This window comes from Acinonyx jubatus, chromosome D4 (assembly GCF_027475565.1).
Source record: "Acinonyx jubatus isolate Ajub_Pintada_27869175 chromosome D4, VMU_Ajub_asm_v1.0, whole genome shotgun sequence".
NCBI classification, from domain to species: Eukaryota; Metazoa; Chordata; class Mammalia; order Carnivora; family Felidae; genus Acinonyx; species Acinonyx jubatus.
In genome coordinates, this window is record NC_069391.1 from 61,735,056 (window position 1) to 61,756,897 (window position 21,842).

The following is a 21,842-nucleotide window of genomic DNA, read 5'->3' on the forward strand; positions in this document are numbered from 1 at the left end:
TAGCCCGCACCAATGCTGATGCTTTGGGAGAGGGTCTTGCTATGCTTTTGCCATTTACCAGTTTGTCCCAGGAAAGCAGTTGCATGACCACACAGTGGTTCAGAGTTTATGGTGAAGTGCAGCCAAAAAGCTGGCACCAAGACTTGATACCTTCAGCCTGTGTCTTTGTTCCTATGCTAGGGAATAGGGCAACACATTGGCACCATCAGTTCTTTTGTCCCAGGAGAGTCCATGCCACCACTCCCAAATGAACTCCCAAGAAGGGGAACTGTTTCTCCCAGTTGGACCCAGGGGATATTCAGATCATGCTTCCTACTCCTGTATCTCCTTCCTCCTTCCTTCCCCACTGGGGCACTGCTAAGCCTGCCAGATACAACCCAGCGATGGTAGGGTCTTCTAAAACTTCAGACTTTGAGCTCCACTGCTCATAAAAACTAACAGTCAGCCCCTCTCTTTTTCCCAGTCACTGGTGTTGGAGAAGAGTTTTTCTTGTGCAGTCCCCTGCCTGTTGCTTCACTCTTTCTCTCTCATTCAGGCACACCTCCATGATCAGGGCTCCCTCCTCTCTGCAGCACTCACAGTTCTTTTCTCCTCCACAACAATTGTCTGTAGCTCCTACCTTCCACGAGGTGGTCATTTTTCTTCTTGTAGATGTGAAGTTTTATTCTCTCAGTTCTCAAATCAATTTCTTAGGTGTTCAGAATGATTTGATATTTATCTAGCTATGTTCAAGGGATGAGGTAAGCTTAGGGCCCCCCTACTCCTGTGCCATCCTCCTCCCATAATTTTAGTTTTTAAGGCTACCTAATAATAGCCAGCTTATTTCCCAATTGTGTAACTTTTTTATAACTTTACAAAAGTTTATAAAAACTTCTTTATAACTTTTTTTATATGGTTAAAAGTTAACTCTGTCAAGTTAATACAAACAAAAACTTTCTAGGAACGGAATTACCATGTCAAAGGATTTAAATATCTTTATAGTTCTTATATGACATCATACTACTTTTAGAAAGCACTACCCTGTGCTTTTGTTTAGTACACATGTTTAAATTTTTTTCATTTACTTTGAAATTGATACACATCCTAAGTTGAAGAATTTTACTTTGGATGAAGAAATGTCAGAAGACTCAGTGTCAAGTTATATATTTATTTCATCATCTGAAGAAAATAATGGTACATCTAATGAGATACTTTGTAGCCATTTGCCTTGTTGATTAAAGATTAATATGACACCAAATATTTAGTATTTAATGGTACTTTCTACTTTAACAATAGTATAATTTGTTAAACTTTCTTTAGGCTTCGGGAGCAGGAAAGAAAAGAAGCAGAAGAAGCTAGTCAAAAGGAAATGGAAGAATGGGAAAGAAAACTCCTAGCTCAAGCAGCTCCAACTTGTATGGAGACTATGTGGGAAATTCCAGCTATTGGTCATTTTCTTTGTTTAGCCCAACAAATTCTAAATTTGCCAGAAATAGTCTTTTACGAATTGGAACGTTGTCTTCTGATGCCTCAGTGTAATGCTTTTCTTTCTAAAATAATGACTTCTCTGTTAAGTCCACCTCATCGCAGACCTACCTTACATCGAAGACCTACTTTGCCTTATAGGACCTGGGAAGCAGCACTGAGACAGAAAGTACAGCAGTGGTATACTGCTGTAGGACAGACTGAAAATCCTGATAACTGTGCTGAAAAGCTTGGGTTATGTCCTCAGTTTTTTAAAGTTCTTGGAGAAGTTAATCCATTGGAAGAAAAACCTTTTCATGAACTACCTTTTTACCAAAAAGTATGGTTACTTAAGGGTCTTTGTGACTTTGTGTATGAAACACAAAAAGAAGTTCAAGATGCTGTACTTGGACAGCCTATTCATGAATGCAGGGAAGTTATCTTGGGTTACGATTATTTGGAGAATGCTTATGTGCATTTTCCACAGTTCTGTGGTGCAGATGTACGGATTTATAAACAGAGACCTTTTCAAGCCCCAGAATTTCCAGTTCCACCCATTAAAATACAAAGAGTACCTCGGATTAAACTGGAGAAATTGAAATGTGACTATGTTAGTACAAGTAATGGAGAACATAGGTGTAGTATAGGCCTCTCCTCTGCCTTCAAGAAAGAGCAGGAAACTAATTTTGATACAACTTGGGGCTCTGCTAAGATGAACTTGGATAATCATGACATCCCTGTTGAAATGGAAGTGAAATCCAGCTGTGAAATTAGAATTTGCAGGCCCTGTGAAATTAAAAAAACTGATTGTTATAAAGAAAATTTAGGGGAACCAGGGAGTCCAGGGGAAGTTACTGGCTTTGGAGAGCCTCTTAGTCCAGGTGAAATAAGGTTTATAGAAAATCAAGAAAAATATGGTGAAGCTTCCAGAGTAAAGCCTGAACCCAGTCCATTAAAAGAAAATGCTCTAAAATCTTGCCAAATACATGTAAATGGAAGTCACAGTGATCATCCAGAATTTAACTGCCACAAAGTTGTAAGAGACATTCTATTAGAGCAGTCACTGCAGAGTCACAAGAAAATCAAACTAACTAAAATGAGGGCAAAAAAGAAGAAAAAGAAAAAAAAGAAATTGAAAGATGTTTTAAATGAAAACTTACAGAGAAAGCGTGAAAGTCTTCATTCTCTTGCATTCAAATCTTACAAACCTGAGATCCAGAATAAGTTATTGATCATCAAAAAGAAAGCAAAACACAAGAAGCACAAATCTGGTAAGCTAACACAAATGGATGAGAATTACATTTAAGCATACTTCATGTTGTTCTTGCAATTAGGCATGAGAGGCACTGATTAACAGAATGAAAAGTGTGTGTGTGTGTGTGTGTGTGTTTGAGAGATCAAGTTTTATATTCTTCCACTGATTAAAACTCAGAGCAGAAGAGGTTTTGTATACTCAACAGAAAAAAAATACTGTCACAGTACATTTTAATTTAATTTTCAGTTGAAGATCTTTGGACATAATGTTTTTACATTTCTCTGGACCAGATTCTTGATAAATAATGCTTCCCATCATTTTTGAGAAGTGTTTTTCCCCCCAGGCTAAGACCAGTACAGCAAATGGAAAAAGCACTGATATCAGGAGATACCATTCCCAATACTATATAGAGTACATAGCAACTTAAACCAAGGCAAGTCAGATTATCTTTCTGGGTGTTGTTTTTTTCCCACATCATATATTTTTTAGCACTCTATTTTCAGTATATATTTTCATACCCAGGAAAAATGTGAAATACAAGGAAAACCATTGCATCAACTAATAGGACATGAAGCATATTTTGTAAGAAGATTTGCACATTTGTCTTACATCAAATTTGAATACCCCATGTATTTGTTGCAAGTCTATTTAAAGAATAACAAAAATTCTGTAAATAAAATCTTCGGTGGTTGGTTGCACTATCTTTTCATTACTCAGCTGTTTTTGCTTTTTCTATTGTTTGCCTTTTAATCAGTTTCTGTGTCTTGTTTGTCAAGAAGATAGGTGAGATAAAAGCAGATGTTGAACTCCACTTATTATAAAATTTGCCTGGTTGGGAAAAACTTGAATTGTTTACTAAATGAGTTGTGGTTTATTGTCATTATTTGTGGATTTCCATTTTTTATATCTTCCCTCAGTAGCAAAGATAATTAGGATTTGACAATAATTTGATAATGAGTTGGTAAATGAGAGTGAAGTTTGTTTAGTTGATATACTTGCTGTTACTTAAATGAATACAGTTAAGTATATTTTAAAATGTGTATGTAATATATCATTGATAAGGAAGCATAAAATTTACTATTAAGAACAGGCTTAATTTGATGAACTGATAATTGCAAAGTTGAACCACTACACTGGCCAGATGATGAAAAACTACAATTTTTTAAAGTAACTTTCAGAAATAAGCCTTTTAAATTTTGTAATAATCCACATATTTAGGCTATATAAATTTAATTTGATTTGACACATTTTCCTCTCAAAAATATTAATTAGTAGTTTAAGTTGGAAATATTTTTTCCAGTGCTAAAGTATGTAATACTGTTTTATTAGTACTGTTGTCACCTGAAACCTTTTATTGTTTATTTATGACCTACTACTCATGTGTTCAAAGGTAATTGTGACTTATGGGGGTAGATACTGATGTAGCTCCTATACAGGCTTTACCAATAGCAGAGTAAAAATATTAACTGTAAGGATTACTTTTAAATGTATTTTTATGGTAAGCAATTAAACTGTTGCCACATTTTTTAAATGGTAGTTCAGAATATTTGTAGATCAGAGAGAATATTTGTGGGGGTGTCATGTCCAGTTGTCCAAGTGAATAAAAAAAAGAAGCAAATTCAGCAAGTACTTATGTACCCTCTCTGAGCATCTTTAGGTAGGTATAGACAGCTTACAGGGATGAAATAGAAGAAAATAATGCGATAGCCTATATACTAATTTTATCTTCAGAGCAAATTTAGGAGGTTAGTCTTCAGTAACAAAAATACTTGGATCTGGCAAATACAGTTTCTCTCTCCCTTGATAGTTCTGGGTAAGCATATGCCCTCTCTTTCTTTATAAGATACTAAACTCCTTTCTGTTATAACAGCAGTACATAAAATGATATTAAAAAAAATTTTTTTATTAAATTTATTTATTTTGAGAGAGAGGGACAGAGAGAGTGAGCAAGCCTGGGGCAGAGAGAGGGAGAGAGAGAGAATCCCAAGCAAGCTCTGTGCTGTTAGCACAGAGCCCGATGTGGGGCTCAAACTCATGAACCATGAGATCATGACCTGAGCCAAAACTGACTGAGCCATGCCTTTTAAAAAATTTTTTAAATTAAATTTATTTGTTTGTTTGTTTGTTTATTTATTTATTTAGAGAGGGAGCTGGGGAGGGGCAGAGAGAGTGAGAGAGGGAATCCCAAACAGGCTCCCTGCTGTCATTGTGGAGCCCTATGCAGGGCTCAAAGTCACAAACTGTGAGATCATGACTTGAGCTGAAACCAAGAGTCGGAGGCTTAACTGATGGAGCCACCTAGGCACATAACAACAACAACAACAACAACAACAGAACATTTGTTTTACATCATTTTCAGTACACTTGTCTTCCTGAGGCTTTGCCCTGGGCTCCTTTATTAGGTATGAGGCATTGTGGTCTTTTATAGTCAGTTTTGGGCATACTCTAATCCAGTGTTTTCTCTTTCACTATTTTTAAAAGGGAGCTCCATGGTGACATGTTTGGAAAATGTGGAAATGCTCCTCTTCTAGATTCACATTGTGCATTAGTACAGGTCCACAATGCATTTTACAAAACTCTTGTATCAGATATGTTTTGGAATTCAGAAATCATCAGATTATAGAAGGATATTATGATATATATGTTTATTAAATAACATCCCCAGTTGAGTTTGGTGTAGCCCCTGTAATTACACACATAGTTTTTACAGAAAGATATGTGAATGGGTTAAATGAGATGAAAACTATAAAGAACCTTAGAACAGTTCATGTCATGTTTATTTTTAAAAGGTTAGTTTTGAGAACTTTTTGAACTTCAGAAATGTGGAAAAGTGATTTGGGGCCTTTATTTTAAGGACTCTGGGAAGTCTTGAAGAAAAAAAACTGTTTAGTTTTGTTTAACCTAGTATTTTTAAGTTTACTTGAACACAGATTTTTTTTTCAAGTAATAGCATTCTGTAGAATATGCTTTGGGATAAAGTGTGTCATCCATGAGCATTCACTTAGGATAGAGTAAATTCTACATGTGGTTAATGTGGTCCATTTTATGTTGATTATACAGGCTTTAATTTTTGGTGGACTCTCTAAATTTAGCAGGTGGGAGATAATTTTTAGTAGAAGGTGCAAAGACAAATTGGTTGAGAATGATTTGATAATTTTAGGGAACTCTGGGGCAGTTTTGCAACTTTTACGCATTTTTATCTATTTTTTAGAATTGGAGTTTGTTTCTGCTTTTTAATTGAATTCATTTTTAGTTATTTAAGCCTTTCCTTACTCTTAGAAACATTATAGAATAGAAAAACGTTGGAATATCCCCAGTTGTGCATGCTTATAGCATCAGATACTTCTCCTTTATAATACTTATAACATTTATTTATAATGGTTGCATTTATTTCTTTGTAAATTATTTTGATGATTGTCTTCCCTGTATTTTATAACATTCTTGGGGACAGAAGGTTAGCACAGTGACGAACACATTGTGTAGGAATCTGTCGAATAAATAAATGAACACACATAGTTTACTCAGCTATAAGTAAGATTAGCTCCTTAAAATGTATCTTTTATATCCTTTTCAAGGCCTATATATTTTTGAATTAGCATTGTACTATCCATACCATTTTACAATCTGTTTTTTCCTTGCGTAACAGTGCACCGTGAACTTCTGTGTGATCAATAGATCTTTGCACCATCATTTTGTTATGTGTATGTTGTAGTTATTTTTCCAACCTCCTTATTAGACATTTTGGTTGTTTTCAATAGTATTCTGTTATAGATTTTGTGGAGTAGAGTTGGCTGAAATAAAATAGGTTTTAAAAACTAGAGGACTTTTTATAAAACCTGAAAAAAAATGGGCAAAAATTATTAAAGATACATTAATTGTTACAAAAAGCTTATGGTGTTTTAAGTTACTCATTTTAGCCAATTTGGTTTGGAGGGTTTTTCCCTCTTCTCACATGTTCATTATTTTCAACGAAATCATTTTATGTTAGCTCCTCTGAACTGATTAAAATAAATAAGACAAGTGGTGGTGTTATTCTTTTATAAGTGAATAAACTAAGGCTCAAAGTGGTAAACAATTCATTTTAATAATTGTTAAGTATATAATAGAGTAAAAGGTCAAGTCGAGAGTAAATCAGTCAGTGTTTGCTATCGTTGTCTTGGAAGGTTTTGCAGAGGATATAAGACTTTGAAGAATAGTGGGGATTGGATAGATGAACAGTGGTTAGTAATGTGAATAAAAGCATGAGGGTATAATTAAGCTGGTGTCACTGAAAACACAGAGAAAAACATAAGGAAAAAGGTGAAAAGTTGAGGTTTTAGAAGCTATTTGAATGATGAGACTGTGCCAGTTATGGGTGATCTCTTTCTGGACAGGTGATGCTGTTTTAAATAATTGCATCAAGTGCCTAGTGCAAGGAAATGACCTTACAATAAGAGATAATGTGTAAAAAGCAATAAGCTCCTTTATAGGGAATAACTAAAAAAGCAGCGTAATCTACAATATTTGGTTACATCCAGACCCATTATTGTGAAAAAGTTTTACAGTTTTTTGTTGTTGTTGAAAACCCAAAGATCCTAACTATGTGTGTCTGTATGGGGAAAATTTTAGAGGACCAACTCAAGATGCCAAGATATAAGAGAGTGAAAGGATCAATAGAGTATTTTGTCCTTTTATTTTAATGCTATATACTCATAAGTGCTAACTGTATGCCAGGCACTGTTCTAAGCCTTTATATATATTTTCTCATTTGATTTTCATAAAAACTCCATTAAATGGTATTATTATTCCTCATTATATAGATTTTATTGTTAAAAAACTGAGGCACAGAGATGTTTATTAACTTGTCCAAGGTTACATAGCTAATAAGTGGCAGGATTAGGAGAAAGGATCTTGCAGAATAGTTAGGACCATTAAAGAGTTATAAAAGAAACTGGCAGGGTTTTCATGAAGGGGTTGAAGGTAAGTTTAAGAAGAGGAAATTTCTAAATCCAGATGGAGAATGACTGACTATATGACTTTTCTTTCACATTGACAGAAGAAAATAATGTTTTGAGAGAGATGTTACAATAAGTAGCAGAATTTGACAGCTGATTCAGTATTTTAAGCTAACGGAGAAAAAAATCATTGTTTAGCAGTTATTGAATTATATGATAGTGGCAAAAGGTTACCAGTATGATGAGAAATTTGCTAATAGGCAAGAAGAATGGAAAGAAAATCAGCTGTTTTGTTAAGGTTAAATTGCTTACTTAAGAGATACAACACTCCAGAAACTTGTATAGACTAAATATTTGCTTAGGACATGAATATTTAGTACATAAAAAGTCAAATTTAGACTGGTTCTGTGACTTCACATTCCAGCCACTTCCCAGATTTCTATTTGATAATATAAATGCCCTTGGCCTTTTTTTTTTTTAACAGTGATTAATGTCTTTTTTCTTTTTTAACAGTGATTAATGTCTTAGTATCCATTCATTTGTTACGATTCCTAAAATGTAAGCACTGAGAAACTAACGAATGTGTTAGGATAGTGTTTTTTTTTAATGTTTATTTTTGAGAGAAAGAGTGCAGGTGGGCAAACACGAGCTGGGGAGGGGCAGAGAGAGAGGGAGACACAGAATCCAAAGCAGGCTCCAGGTTCTGAGCTGTCAGCACAGAGCCTGATGCGGGCTCAAACCCAGGAACTGTGAGATCATGACCTGAACCAAAATCAGACGCCCAACCAACTGAGCCACCCAGGTGCTCCAGGATAATTTTTAACATAAGAAGGCCAAATCTAGGAGGGCTTTGAAATAGAAGTCTCTGAATAGTTCAAGGGGCCAAAGAATGAAGACAGTCAGGTAAGGCAGATAAAGGAGAAGGGAAAGATGGAGAATAAGAGACAGGAAAGAGGAGTTGGATTGGGGATAATAATCACCTGCATTTTGCTAGTTAAGAGGTATATCTCCATGTTCTGGAAGACTAGAGTTTTGTGCCTAAGTTATAAAGTATATTTTTAGTTACATTGTTTTCTCTCAAGTTGGGCTTCCTTTACTACAGCTGCTCTCAGCATAGTTTTAAAAAGCTTCCTTAGGCCACACTTGAATACTAATTACTAGGCCATGTTAAATTTTCCTTCTCTATTTTCCAGGTACAAGCTGACACTCATTTTTTGCTCATGTGTGTATTTTAGGCCCAATAATTGTGTCAAAATTCTGTATGTTTTAAAGTGATTCTGACTTTAGCACAGTCCCAGATCTGAAAATTGTATTCTGTTTTATGGGATGAGATGATTTAGGGCTGGGGGGGGCGGGGGGCGGGGGGCGGGGGGGCAGGTAAAGACCTGGTGTATCATCAAGTGAGTGGTGGAAGAATGGAAGCCCACTAGGGGGCAGTATGGTACCTTGCCCTATATATATCTTGCCCTGGAACAAAAGCAGATTACCAAATAAAGCCTGTGTGGTTTTGTAGTATCCATGCTACATTTTAAAAGTGGTATAATAAAAAGGAAGAGCCAGTTTTTACTGGAGAATGAAGGAAAATTTGTATTCAAATTTTTATGAGGATATAGTCTGAAGATACTAATAGTGAATATGTGAATCTTATAATCCTAATCAAAAAAGGAATGCTCTGAAATCAGTCAGAAGCAAATTACATTCCTGCAGAAAATTTGAAAGAATGCAGTATTTTATCATAAAAAGCACGCAACTTTGAAGTGAGGCAGATGTAGTGCAAATATATGTCCAGTGCACATTAGCTATAAGTCCTCCATCAGTTTATTTGCCTGTTGATAGCCAGTTTTTTTATATGTGAAAAATGAGGTAAGACATACCTTGATGTAATCATTACAAAGATTAATTGGAATAGTGAATGCATAGTACTTAACATGGTGCCTGGCATGTGGTAGGAATCAGTAAATGGTAACTGATTTTCAAGAGGTAGAATTATATAATGGAAAGAACTTGGACTTTGGAGTTAGAATCCCTGGCTGTGGTGCTTGCTTACAGTGTAACACTTGAATAAGTTAAGTAACCTTTGATTTTCAGTTATCCTACATTAAAATGAGGTGTTGCCTACCTTGAGGGGTTGTTTTGAGTATTAATTGAGATAATTTATATAAATTATCTTGCTAAGTGTCTGACATAATAGGTTCTCAATAAAAATTAGTGTTCTTACTACCACTCCTAGGTCATGTTGTGAAACTCTTTGGTAAATTGCGTAAATTATCTAGTTATTGCCAGTGCTTTCTTTATTTAAAAATGGACTCAGAGAGACCTTAAGAATTATAAACAGTTACTGCCTCCCTTTTCCTATCTCCAGACCGGTGAAATTTCTGATTTAAATTAGGATTTTTCTATTTAAGGATCATTTCTCATAACTTCTTGTATGAAAAATGCTGTAAATAAAAAACGAATAATGTGACTTCTGTCATCAATAATTCAGTCTAGTAAGGATGAGAAACCTATAAATGGATCATTACAATACTGTATGATGTGTTACATAAATATTGTAGGAAGTAGAGTGGTAGCACAGAGGATATATGAGCAAGAACTAAGATGAAAGAATAAGTTAATAAAAGAATTTGAAGAAGGTAAAATGATAATATTTGTTTAGACACTTATCATAATGGCTTAGCTAAGGGAGATAATAACAACTAACATTGATCACTTAACCATGTGCCTAACAGTAGTCTGAGTTTTTTTTACGTTTTAATTCTCAATAAGAAAGTAGGTAATATCATTATCTCTGTTTTATAGATAAACTGCACAAGGAAATAAAGCAATTTGTAGCTAGTAGGTGGTTAGAACTGGTATTCAAACCCAGGTAGTTTAGTTCCAAAATTCAAGCTTAAAACCGCAACAGAATACTACTTCCATTTATTTAATCTACATTTAGATATCCTAATCATATAGTGAAAGGAAATACCCAGTAACCACTTCAGCTGCTTAATCCATTAAAATAAGCATGGCTGCTACAGTGAACTTGAGCATTTACCCAAATTTAGTGCTTATGTGGCAACAATATAAACTTTTTTGGAAGTATCAAGGGTGACCTCTGTTGTGCTTACAAATGAATGCAAAATCAAACGATATTTATTTACTCATTTATTTTCACATGGTTTTTAAAAAGCTAATTAGAACAGTGCTGGGGCTGGGGTGGGGGTGGGGGGATAAGGAAGGATTTCATTTCCTTCAAATTGTTTTTATAGCTTTCCCAAAATTCGTGAGGCCATTAAATCTTTTCCTATGAACTTTAAAAAATGTAGTTTATAGAAGAAAGGCATTCTTGTGTCCAGACTCATGAGTCCCTTTGAGAGGTACCTATTGCATCCAATTAGAAATCAGTTATTCTAGCTGTGTTATAGAGATACCAAGAGTTGAATCACTTCTTCCTGAATACTGGTTAAGCAGACCATGCACTTGCCTATTTTTGTGGAAGTTTAGTTCCCATATAGATTCTGTGTAAGCACGGAAACAAGGAACAGTGATAAGAAAAGAAATAAATGTTAGGTTATTTTAATTAAAAACAAATGTCAAGTGACAGCAGGTTGATACTTATTAGAACAGGACAGTGAAATCCATGTGAACTTCAGCAACTCAAAATTTGTAGTAGTTCAGGCATAGTATACATGCATTTTACTGAGTCAAAAGTTAGAAATGATCAAATGATAGTTCTGTGATATGGTTGTGAAGGAATACAGAAGAAAATACAATTATATTTAAATTAGAATTGTGCCTACAAGTTGAATAAAATGTTGCAATCAAATGAACTCTTAATGGAAGCAGATCATATCTATATAGGAAAATGTTCAGAAAGGGATTATGTAAAAAAATAGTAACTTTTAAGCTGATTTTAACCTACAAATGATTGTGAACTAAAATTAACTTTTAAGTGTTTCTGATTAATTTTTATTCCCTTATATAGATTATCAGCTCCTGGAGGACAGGATTTCCATTTTATAATTCTTTGTTATTCCCATAAATTGTAAAGTGCCCTGTATCTCATGTTTGTTGAATAATTAACAACCAGTTTATTAACTGATTTTGCTAAATGCAAATGTAGACAAAACACTTTAACATGTTCCTTTCTAAAAACAGAGGCTATGTGCATGTATGTATCTGTTATGTTAAATACAGAGTAGATACATTTCAATCTGTGCTAATGAGTTGGATTTCTTTAAGAATGTGGATTTATTTTTCGTAGTGATTTCTGATTGCATAAATGACTAGATGCACTTTTTAAAGGGAGATTTTTACCTTGTTTTTAAAGTGATTATTGAATCTGCCAAAGGCAGCCTCTTAGGTGATAAAGAGATAAAGAGATAGAAAGACCTTGTTTCCTAAGCTGCTGAGAGGATTTTCACATTAGATTGGTTTAAGACCGTAGTCTTCAGAGTATAGTTTTATGCAAGTTCCTGACTATGGAAGTCATTGTTAAAAGGTAAGATTTTTTTGTCTTATAAAATTTCATTTTAAGTTGTGAATTAGATTTTTAACTGAGCAGTAGTAATGTGCCTTTTTTTTTTTTTTGCCAAATCTTATTACAGTAAGTTCTGATACTGTGAAATTCATCAGAGATTTTGATAGTTTAGTTCATGTGTAAAGAAAACAGCATTTGTTAATATACTTGTTACAGGTAGTTATAGTTTAATGTTTGCTTTTACTACGGCTTGTTTTGATTCATCACTTTTATTTGACTCACTAGAAGCCATCTGTTAGTTATATTTTAACTTTCAAGGTTCTATGTAATTTGGTTCTTGTTAATGAAGTGCTATAAACAGTATTATGAAGCTTTTCTCTTTTAATCTTGAAAGGAAAAAAATCCATATCTAAAAAAGCAATCACAAAGAAGAGGAAAACTGTTACAAAGTCACCCACTGTACCAGAATTTCAGGTAAATGTTTCAATTTTGTCTCAACATTTTTAGTTTAACTTTTTTAGTGTTTATATTGTTCCTCAAGAGATTGGCTGAATTCCACTGTAACACCCATACTTTAAATGAAGTGTTTCCAACTATGACTTTTTTCCCTTTAAGTGCAAGGCACGGATGGCTAAGATTTAATCTAGTATTTCAAAATTTTTTACCTCTATTTTTGTCTCTTTGATAGTCAAAAATCTCTGGTTTTTCTTATGTTATTCTACTTTGTAGAAGTAGTTTAATAGAATATATACTATATATTATAAATATAATATAAATGTTTAATATATGATAGCAAATGTGTACATGAGAGTCTTCCAAGAACAAATCATAATTTGTAAACAATTTGTAAATAGGTAATTTATTTTCACTTATTTGGGCACTGTGGAAATAGTAGACTTATTAACTTAAAAACAAATCTTTTAACTCTTAACTATATATGAACTTCAGAGAGAATATTAAGTAACATTTAATTGAATGGTCTTTACACATTTCTGCAAAAAGAAATAACTATATTTACTGCCAGATTATTATGTGAAGAATTTTTCATTTGTAGCTGGTACTAGAATCAACAGAGAATTTCACCTTAAATAATACTTTTATTTTCAATCTAATAAAAGATGTTTTTTCATTCAAATGACTCTTCTTTTAAAATATCTTTGTATTACCATGTCCAGTCCAGTTCTAACAATACTTAATTGCCAAAAAATAAAAATAGTGTTAAAATAAATTTCTGTCAGTCTCAAGTCAAGAAGAAAACAAGGAACAATAACTATGAAAATATTGGTAATATGTAATGTGAGTTTAATAGTTACATATATCCAAAAATGTAAACACATTTATTTTTCAGTAAAAATCTTATTTTCAGAAGTGTTTTTATGGAAGTTACTAATTGGTAAAAATACAATTTTAAACGAACAGTGAAAGAAAATAGGCATTTTCTTTTAGTATTTTAGGATAGAATATATTTTTTTAAATGTTTATTTCGTTTTTTTGAGAGAGAGATGGAGAGAAAATTCCAAGCAGGCTTCACACAATTAGAGCAGAGCCCGATGCAGGGCTCGAACCCATGAAACTGTGAGATCATGACCTGAGCAGAAATCAAGAGTTGGACATTTTAACTAACTGAACCACCTAGGCACCCCTAGGATAGATATTTTTAATGACTTTCTTAGAATGAATTTCAAACATTTCTACATAATCTTTTTGTATAAAGTAACCTTGGTTACAGAATATTAAGTGAAAAATGTATATTTACTGTTTTACTTGGAGGCTTGTCTAACCATTGCTTATACCTGGTATTCAGTACTATAATATTGTCATTCTTCCACTGATATCATACCAGCCTTTGCTATTTTTCCCACTGATTTTTTTCCCCTCAATCCCTTAAAATATTCATCCTGGGAATATAAGTCTCAGAACAGATCTGACCTGCTGTTGATGTTTGTTTCCATTCCTATCTTAGTGGATGGACTTTTATATGTAATAAGTGACATAGATAGCATAGTATTTTTAAAATTGCAAATGGTATTCATTAGTGAGGCATGAAATTAATCTAGCAGATTATATGACCACCATTCCTTTTATAAGCTAACAGTTAAAATAGAAAAGAAATTATGAATGTGTCAAATACAGTAAGGGTAATACCACTTCATGAAACTTTGGTTTTGGTCTTGTGTTTATTGTACTTGCTTGCACTGTAAAATATATTTTTGACCATGGGTAGAGCAAAAAATCTTGAAAAGCACAATACTAAGTGATGCTTTGTCAGTTACTGACCATTTGCTTACCACTCTCAGAAACTTAAGGTCAGAGTACATGTTTTGCCAAATTGAGCTGTTTAAAATAAATATTATATTAATTATGTTATGTTTTATTATGTTATATATAAATCCCCTTCCTGGTTCTTAAGGTGTCCTAGTGTGGGGGGGGGTTGGGGGGGGAGGGCGCTAGGATGGGCAATAGGCTTATGAAAGCAGTGGTTCTTATGCCTAGTTTATAATATGAATACCATGGTATTATCCCATGAAATTGATAGCTGTCTCCCAGGAAAAAGGTCATTTGCTTCAAATAAGCAAAGAACAGGAGATAAGACAGTATTAGTCACTAGTAAACTTTGTTGTTACAGACAAAACCTATAGTTTTGCCTTTCAAAATAACTTTATGTAGAATTTTTTTTCTTTGAAGTTCCCCACATGTAAGAAACTGATTATTATATAATAAAGAAGTGAATTTATTTCTTTCCCAGAAGTTCTAGCAATATGTCATTTAGCACCTCAGATTCTGCAAATTATTCATTTTATCCAAGTTCTTTAAATATCCCATTTCTAGTATTAAACATAAAAATACTTTCTAAAATGGTTTCGCTGGGAGATTTTCTTCACCACATTTATTCTAAAATATTTTATTACTGAAAGTAATGAAGCTGTTAGTAGATAGAGATTGGATCCCATTTGCAAAACCTGACTTAATTTGTATAAGGATTAGTCCATCTTTAAATAGACAATAAAACATGCTAAGAGAAAAATGTGTCCAGGGATTAAATTGTAAAGTTTATTTCTTGATAAGTCCTAATGAATTAAAAAGGTAAATCCTGTTTTGACCTCAGCTACTTTTTTTTTTAAGTTTATTTATTTATTTCGAGAGACAGAGACGGCATGAGTGGGGGAAGGGCAGAGAGAGAGGGAGACAGAGAATCCCAAGTAGGGTCTGCATCATTAGCGCATAGCTGGCTGTGGGGCTTGAACTTACCAAACAGTGAGATCGTGACCTGAGCTGAAACCAAGAGTCAGATGCTTAACCGACTGGAGCCACCCAGGCACCCCGACCTCAACTACTTTTTAATTCGACGGTGTTTCTGTTGACTTTTTTTAAATCTGGAAATTAACATTGCCTGTTTGCTTCATGTTTACTTATATTTACACCTAGTATCTATATCTCAGTTTAAGAAAAGAATTATCCTACCTTTATTTAAGGTATACACTATAGATATTCAAATAGTGGATTGGATTGATTTTTGTGTGTGTGTTATAAAGAGACTAACCACATCTGTGCCACTTGTTCTTAAGGGTTATGTCAGTGGTTCTCATACTTTAGATAGTATAAAAATAATGTGATACCTTTATTAAAAATGAAAATTCCTGGGTTTTATGCACCAAGATTTCATCCTTGATTCAGTGGATCTAGGTGGGTACCAGTAATGTGCATAGTGGTTAAGCATGGATTCTGGAACCAGGCTATATAGGTTCTAATGCCAGCTTTACCACTAACTCTGTAACCTTAACCTCTTTGTGCTTTTCAATTCCTCATATGTATAATGGGGTAACAATAGTACCTACTTATAGGGTTCTTGTGAGAATTAAATGAGAGAGTTAACTGTTTTATGTATTCTTTCTTATTTATTTTTTCAAATAAGCATGCCAGATTATTTAGACATAAGTACAGTGTTATGAGTAGGAAAATCAATTAAGAATTGGCTTAAAAGCATCTATTACTGACTTTTACCACATAAAGACTTTGCAATAAATCTCAGATTTGGTCGTATTTTATAAATCATGAAATGTTATGATTAAGCCTACAAGAATTTGAAAAGTGAAAAACCAAGTAATATTTGCATCATTAGATTTAATCAGGGGAAAAATTTATGCTTACCCACTATAGGGTTATGGTGATTATATAGTTGGCTTATTGGGAAATTTTGGGGTTTTTTAATTTAGCAATAGGTGCAAAAAAAATAGGAAATATTTTTATTTTTAGTATTTAGCATGTTGGTGATTTAAACTTTTAAATCATATTGAACAATTGCTTATGACTTTATTAAATTGACTAAAATTTTATTTTGTCAGTTTTGTAATATAAGACTGTTAAACTGAAAAGTAAATATCAATTTTCTTAATAAAATTAATATTTGCCAAGCCTTTTAATTTGTTTATTTGAGAGAGAAATCTAGTATGTGAATTCTCTTTTTGAACACAGTTATAACAGAGTCATAGGAAGTATTTTTAAAACTGTGTCAAGTCTCAGTAAAATTTTAAAATAATGTAAGAGCTTTAGTTGCCATGTCTTTGCTTTTCATTGGTAACCAAAATCTTTCATGTAGTTTATACTTGATCCTGTTCTATATGTGTGGTTTATTCTAAAGGCTGGTTTATAGAGGAAATCCAGAATCCAGCTGATGACTAGGACTTACATAGTGGTAGTATTTTTAAACATAAGCATAAACTCAGATCCTTAACATGCCTGTGAAAAAGTTTAAAAGTTTTTAAAATATAAAAAACTATAATTTTCACAGGTATGTTAACCATACTATATTTAACCAATGGAGAAACTAAAGGATATGAAATAAAGTAACAAATTGAGACCCTCAGTATAACAAATTGAGACCAAAATTAGAGTTCACCTGCTTCACTGTGTTAAGGATTATTTTGATTATATTATTTTATTTTAATTATATTATTTTAAATTGCTACCTCTTAAATATTTTTAACTTCAGCTTTTTCACTTTTAAAAGTATGGGTTTTACTTTCCTCTTAAAATTCTTTCAATTTTTAAATATTGTGCATTGAGAGAAACATATCTCATTAATACAAATACTTTGTTAATCAGACTTATTTTTCACATCACATATGATATCCTGTTTGCAGGTTTTGAAGCAGTCATTCTTGATAGTATGGTGATCATAAGAAATGAGAAGAAATTTTCTGTCCTCATATTTTAAGATGTTAGCATAATTTTAGTTTATTTATTTTTAAAAGTTTATTTATTTTTGAGAGAGAGAGAGAGAGGCAGAGAAGGGGGGACAGAGGATCCAAAGCAGGCTCTGTGCTGATGCTTAACCAACTAAGCCACCCAGTCACCACATTATAATTTTAGTTTAAATACAATATGAAATTTGAATTTATACCATGAATTTAGTGTTTTGCTTACAATTTTTAGAATGAAGTGTAGGTTTGTTTTATTAGAATGGTAGTGAATGAGAGATCCAGTTTGGGCCTACTCATTTTGACTCCTGCATTGTTTTCCCTTTGCTGTTTAATGTGATTTATTATATTGCTTTAGTTTTGTATGCTGCCTTATGCTCTTTTTGGAACAAATAAAGAAAATACCTCTCATACCTATTGAGTTTATACCCAAAGGCATAATTTCTAGCTTGAAGTAATGATAAAGTAAGGAATGATTTATTATGTTGTTTTTCTGATATGTGATCATATCAGAATTCTTTTGATCTCTACTGGACCTCCCCTCCCCCGCTGTATATACACATTCCTACTTTCTGAGTTGAAGAGGAGACCTTTTAATATTTAACATTTAATAGAAATCAAAGCTTAGGGATAAATTAAACCTAAAACTATAATACATATTCAATTGTTATTAGATTTTTTATTTTTTTTTGTTTGGAAAGATCCCTTAAAGAATATAATATAATATAGTAGGAAGTGGATGAGTCCTACGTTCTATGGTCTCTTCTACCAGTGTGTCATCTTAGGTTACCTCTGTTAGTTTTAATTAGTTTGTATGTGAACTGGAGATACACCTTTTTAGTCTAAAAATTACATGTTTTTAGTCCTTTCTGTTCTAAGATTTATGATTTTGTGGCTCTCATGGATTGGCCTTAAGTGAAAAGTTATCTTGAGGGAGAGTGTGACAGCTTTCAAGAGGTTTTCCTTGGGGGATCAAACTCTTTCGTAACTTCTGCAGTATGACTGAAAATCTTGTCTCGTGAGTATTGGCAGTGTGACCCAACTGTAATCTGAGCTGCTATGGAGCTTTTGTTTTTCATCCCTGGAAGCCCTGAGCCTCAGATAACATTTTTCTAATTCAAGGTAATGGAGGCTTTGATAAGATGTTTTGCTTTGTTCAAAAAATCCATCTGTTCTCCTTAATAGGTGAACTTTATTTATTGATTCTGTTTTAAAAACACCATTTGAAGTTGAGTTTAAAGGCCACACATATGCCATATTATATAAAAAGAGAAGGAATAGAGGGTATATAAGGCAGAGTTGGCATTAATCAGAGTATTTTTTCTTTCAGTATTAGTAACAAAATTATGTATGTTCCTATACATGAATTTTCTCAGAGCTTAACTTGACTATATATTTTGAGTGTCTGCATTAGGTATATATCTATTTGTAGAGAGTTAGTATAGAAAGAGACTGTAAATTGTTATGTAGCTATTAATTCATTTTAAGATAACTTCAAAGTAAATATTGCTAAAATTATTTTCACCCTCAAATTCAACAAATTTATGTTGAAGAGTCCTGTCATTTAAGGAACATTTATCTTACCATTGTGCACTTAATTCAGTATTTCATCCGCTATTTGGAAATTAGTCTTTTTGATCTTCATATTCAAGGACACTCCTATATGGGCTTACTGGCCAGAGGGGGATAAACCGTTCCTTGCACCAGCTTCTGTTGAGGATGCAAGTAGTAGTAGGAAGGATGGGGGAAGTAGTCAACAGCTCATATTATTTATTTGAGGGAATGCTGTTTCTGGTGCTCCGATTACCAGAGGTATTAATCAGTTCCCCAACCCCCAATTATAATAGGCATGACCATAAAAAAGATTATTACATTTACATGGGCTGTGACAATTACATTATAAATTTGATCATCTCCTAGTAAGGTGCTATGTTGTCCAAGTTTGGCACTAATTAGAAAGCTAAGGGCAGTCCCTACTACGCTGAATAAAAGGTAAAGAGTGCTTAAGCACTGAATAAAAGGTAAAGAGTGCCAATATCTTTGTGATTAGTGGAAAACAATCAGGGGTTTATGAACATAGGTAAAATGCCTGAGGAAAGCATTAGACTTTAAGAACAGAGGCTTAAGTCCTCTTTTTGCCAGGCTCTGTGGTGAAATAGCATGTTGAATTGCAAATTCAAAGAAGCAGTTTCAAAAAAAAAAAGAGAGAGAGGTTAGAGTGGGAGAGAGCCAAAGCATAAGAGACTCTTAAAAACTGAGAACAAACTGAGGGCTGATGGGGGGTGGGAGGGAGGGGAGGGTGGGTGATGGGTATTGAAGAGGGCATCTTTTGGGATGAGCACTGGGTGTTGTATGGAAACCAATCTGACAATAAATTTCATATATTAAAAAAATAAAAAAAAAATAAAAAAAAAAACCACTCAGGATATTGCCTGACATATACTACATGCTCAGTAAATGCTCGCTATTATTATTCAAAAAAAAAAAAAAAAAGCAGTTTCAAATCTACCAGAGCTTCTCCTGCCTTTTTTTTCCCTAGATAGCAGGAGAAGATTGAAGCCAGTTGATTAGTTAGCTGTTGACTAAAATTTCATGGGATGGAAGCCCACCAATTTGTCAAGGGCTTAGCTAATTAAGTGTTTGATTTACAGTAAATTAATGTAAGATACATTCTTGCGGTCCTTAAGGTTAAATATGCAGCAGTTAAATTGATGTAATTTACTTATGGCTTTGAACACCCTTGGTCTATTTTAGCCTAAACTCCTAGTCCAGAATAGATATTTTTGGTATAAGTGGGAGTAGCATAGTCAAGATTACAATAAGTGGGCGCAGGAAGTTTATCTTTTTGTGCTTCAAATTGTCATTTTATTTTTATGTTATTTGTTGAGGGAAACAGTACTGTGACATATGTTAGTCGTATATAACAATATAGGTTGAGGAGTGCTGTGATGGCTAATAGTGTAGATATAATAATTTCATGTTTTTAATTTCTAGAATGGTTTTTCACTTTGGGATAAACCCTAGGAGTGGTAGAAGGCCTCCTAGTCATAGTATTAACACTAGGATGAGTGAGGTGATTAGGGGTGCTTTGTTTCATGTATGGGATAGTGATAATGTTGTTATGCCTGAGCTATGTATAAATAGTATGAAGGTAGTGAGTGTTATTATGATATAAATTACTAGGTTTAAAATTATTGTGGGCCTGTATAGTATAATGACTGTTATTCATCCTATATGGACAATTGAGGAATATACTAGGATTTTTCGTAGTTATGTTTGATTAAGTCCTTTTCAGCCTCCAATTAGGATGGATGTGATGGCTATTGTTAGAAGTAGATTGGGATTGATGGCAAGTGAGATTTGATAGAGGATGGATAGTGGTGCAATTTTTTGTCATGTTAGCAGAATTAGGCCTGAAGATAGATTCCTTGTGCAACTTTAGGTACTCAAAAGTGAAATGGGATTAACCCCCGTTTTATTGTTAAGGCAACAGTTATTATAGCAATGCTATAGGATTGAGGGTTTTTTATGTTATTGCCCGGAGTATAGTAGGTTGATGATAATTCCTATTGTTAAGGGTATGGATGTGGTTGCTTGTGTTAAAAAGTATTTTGTAGATGCTTCTTTGGCTTGTGAGTTGAATTTTTTTTTTTAATTTATTTTAATGTTTATTTTTGAGAGAGAGAGAGAGAGAGACAGAGCATGAGCAGGGGAGGAGCAGCAAGAGAGGGAGATATAGAACTGGAAGCGGGCTCCAGGCCCCATGCTGCCAGCACAGAGCCTGATGCGGGGCTTGAACCCACAAACTGTGAGATCATGACCTGAACTGAAGTCAGACACTTAACCGACTGAGTCGCGCAGGTGCCTCTGAATTTTTTTTATAAAGATAGGGATGATAGCTAGCATAGTTATTTTGAAGCCGATTCAGATTATTAATCACTGAGAGTTTATTATTAAAATTATAGTTCCTGAGATGACTGTTGTAATAATAAGAATAGGGGGTTTTATTAGTACAGGAAGGGTATAAGTCAACATTTTTGGGGTATGGGCCTGATACCCCAGGCTGTAAGGTATAGCTGACCTTACTATAGAATATGGTATAATGTAGCAAGAAGAGTTTTGAATTCTTAAGACTAGGTTCGATTCCTATAATTCTAGAAATAAGGGGATTCAAACCTCTATTACTTACTCTATCAAAGTAACTCTTTTATCAGACATATTTCTTATGTTTGGGGTGGAATGCTTGGTATAATAATAGGTAGTGATGCATGTCATATACATAGGGTCAGTGTGAGGGGTAGGAAGTTCTTTTCCTAATAAATGTATTAGTTGGTCATATTGGAATCATGGATAGGATGCTCGAATTCATAAAAAGGTAATTGTCAGGAATAGGTTTAAACAGTAAAGTTGACTCTGTATAATTCTGGTAAATATGGGCTGTGGAATGCTCCGAAAAATAAGATTGAGGATGTTCATTATGATGATGTTGGTGTATTCTGCTAGGAAAAATAGGGTGAAGGGACCTGTTACATACACAATGTTAAACCCAC

The 21,842-nt window shown here is 33.6% G+C and overlaps 1 protein-coding gene across 3 annotated transcripts in view; it reads left to right on the forward strand.

The window, feature by feature from the left end:
* Positions 1–21,842, forward strand: part of KIAA2026 (KIAA2026 ortholog) — a 131,766-nt gene that overhangs the window by 61,169 nt on the left and 48,755 nt on the right. For all 3 annotated transcript variants that reach the window (XM_027047167.2, XM_053205128.1, XM_053205127.1), the window contains 2 exons: positions 1,300–2,714; positions 12,489–12,568. In XM_027047167.2, the coding sequence (XP_026902968.2) occupies positions 1,300–2,714; positions 12,489–12,568 (1,495 nt within the window). The remainder of the gene's footprint in view (positions 1–1,299; positions 2,715–12,488; positions 12,569–21,842) is intronic.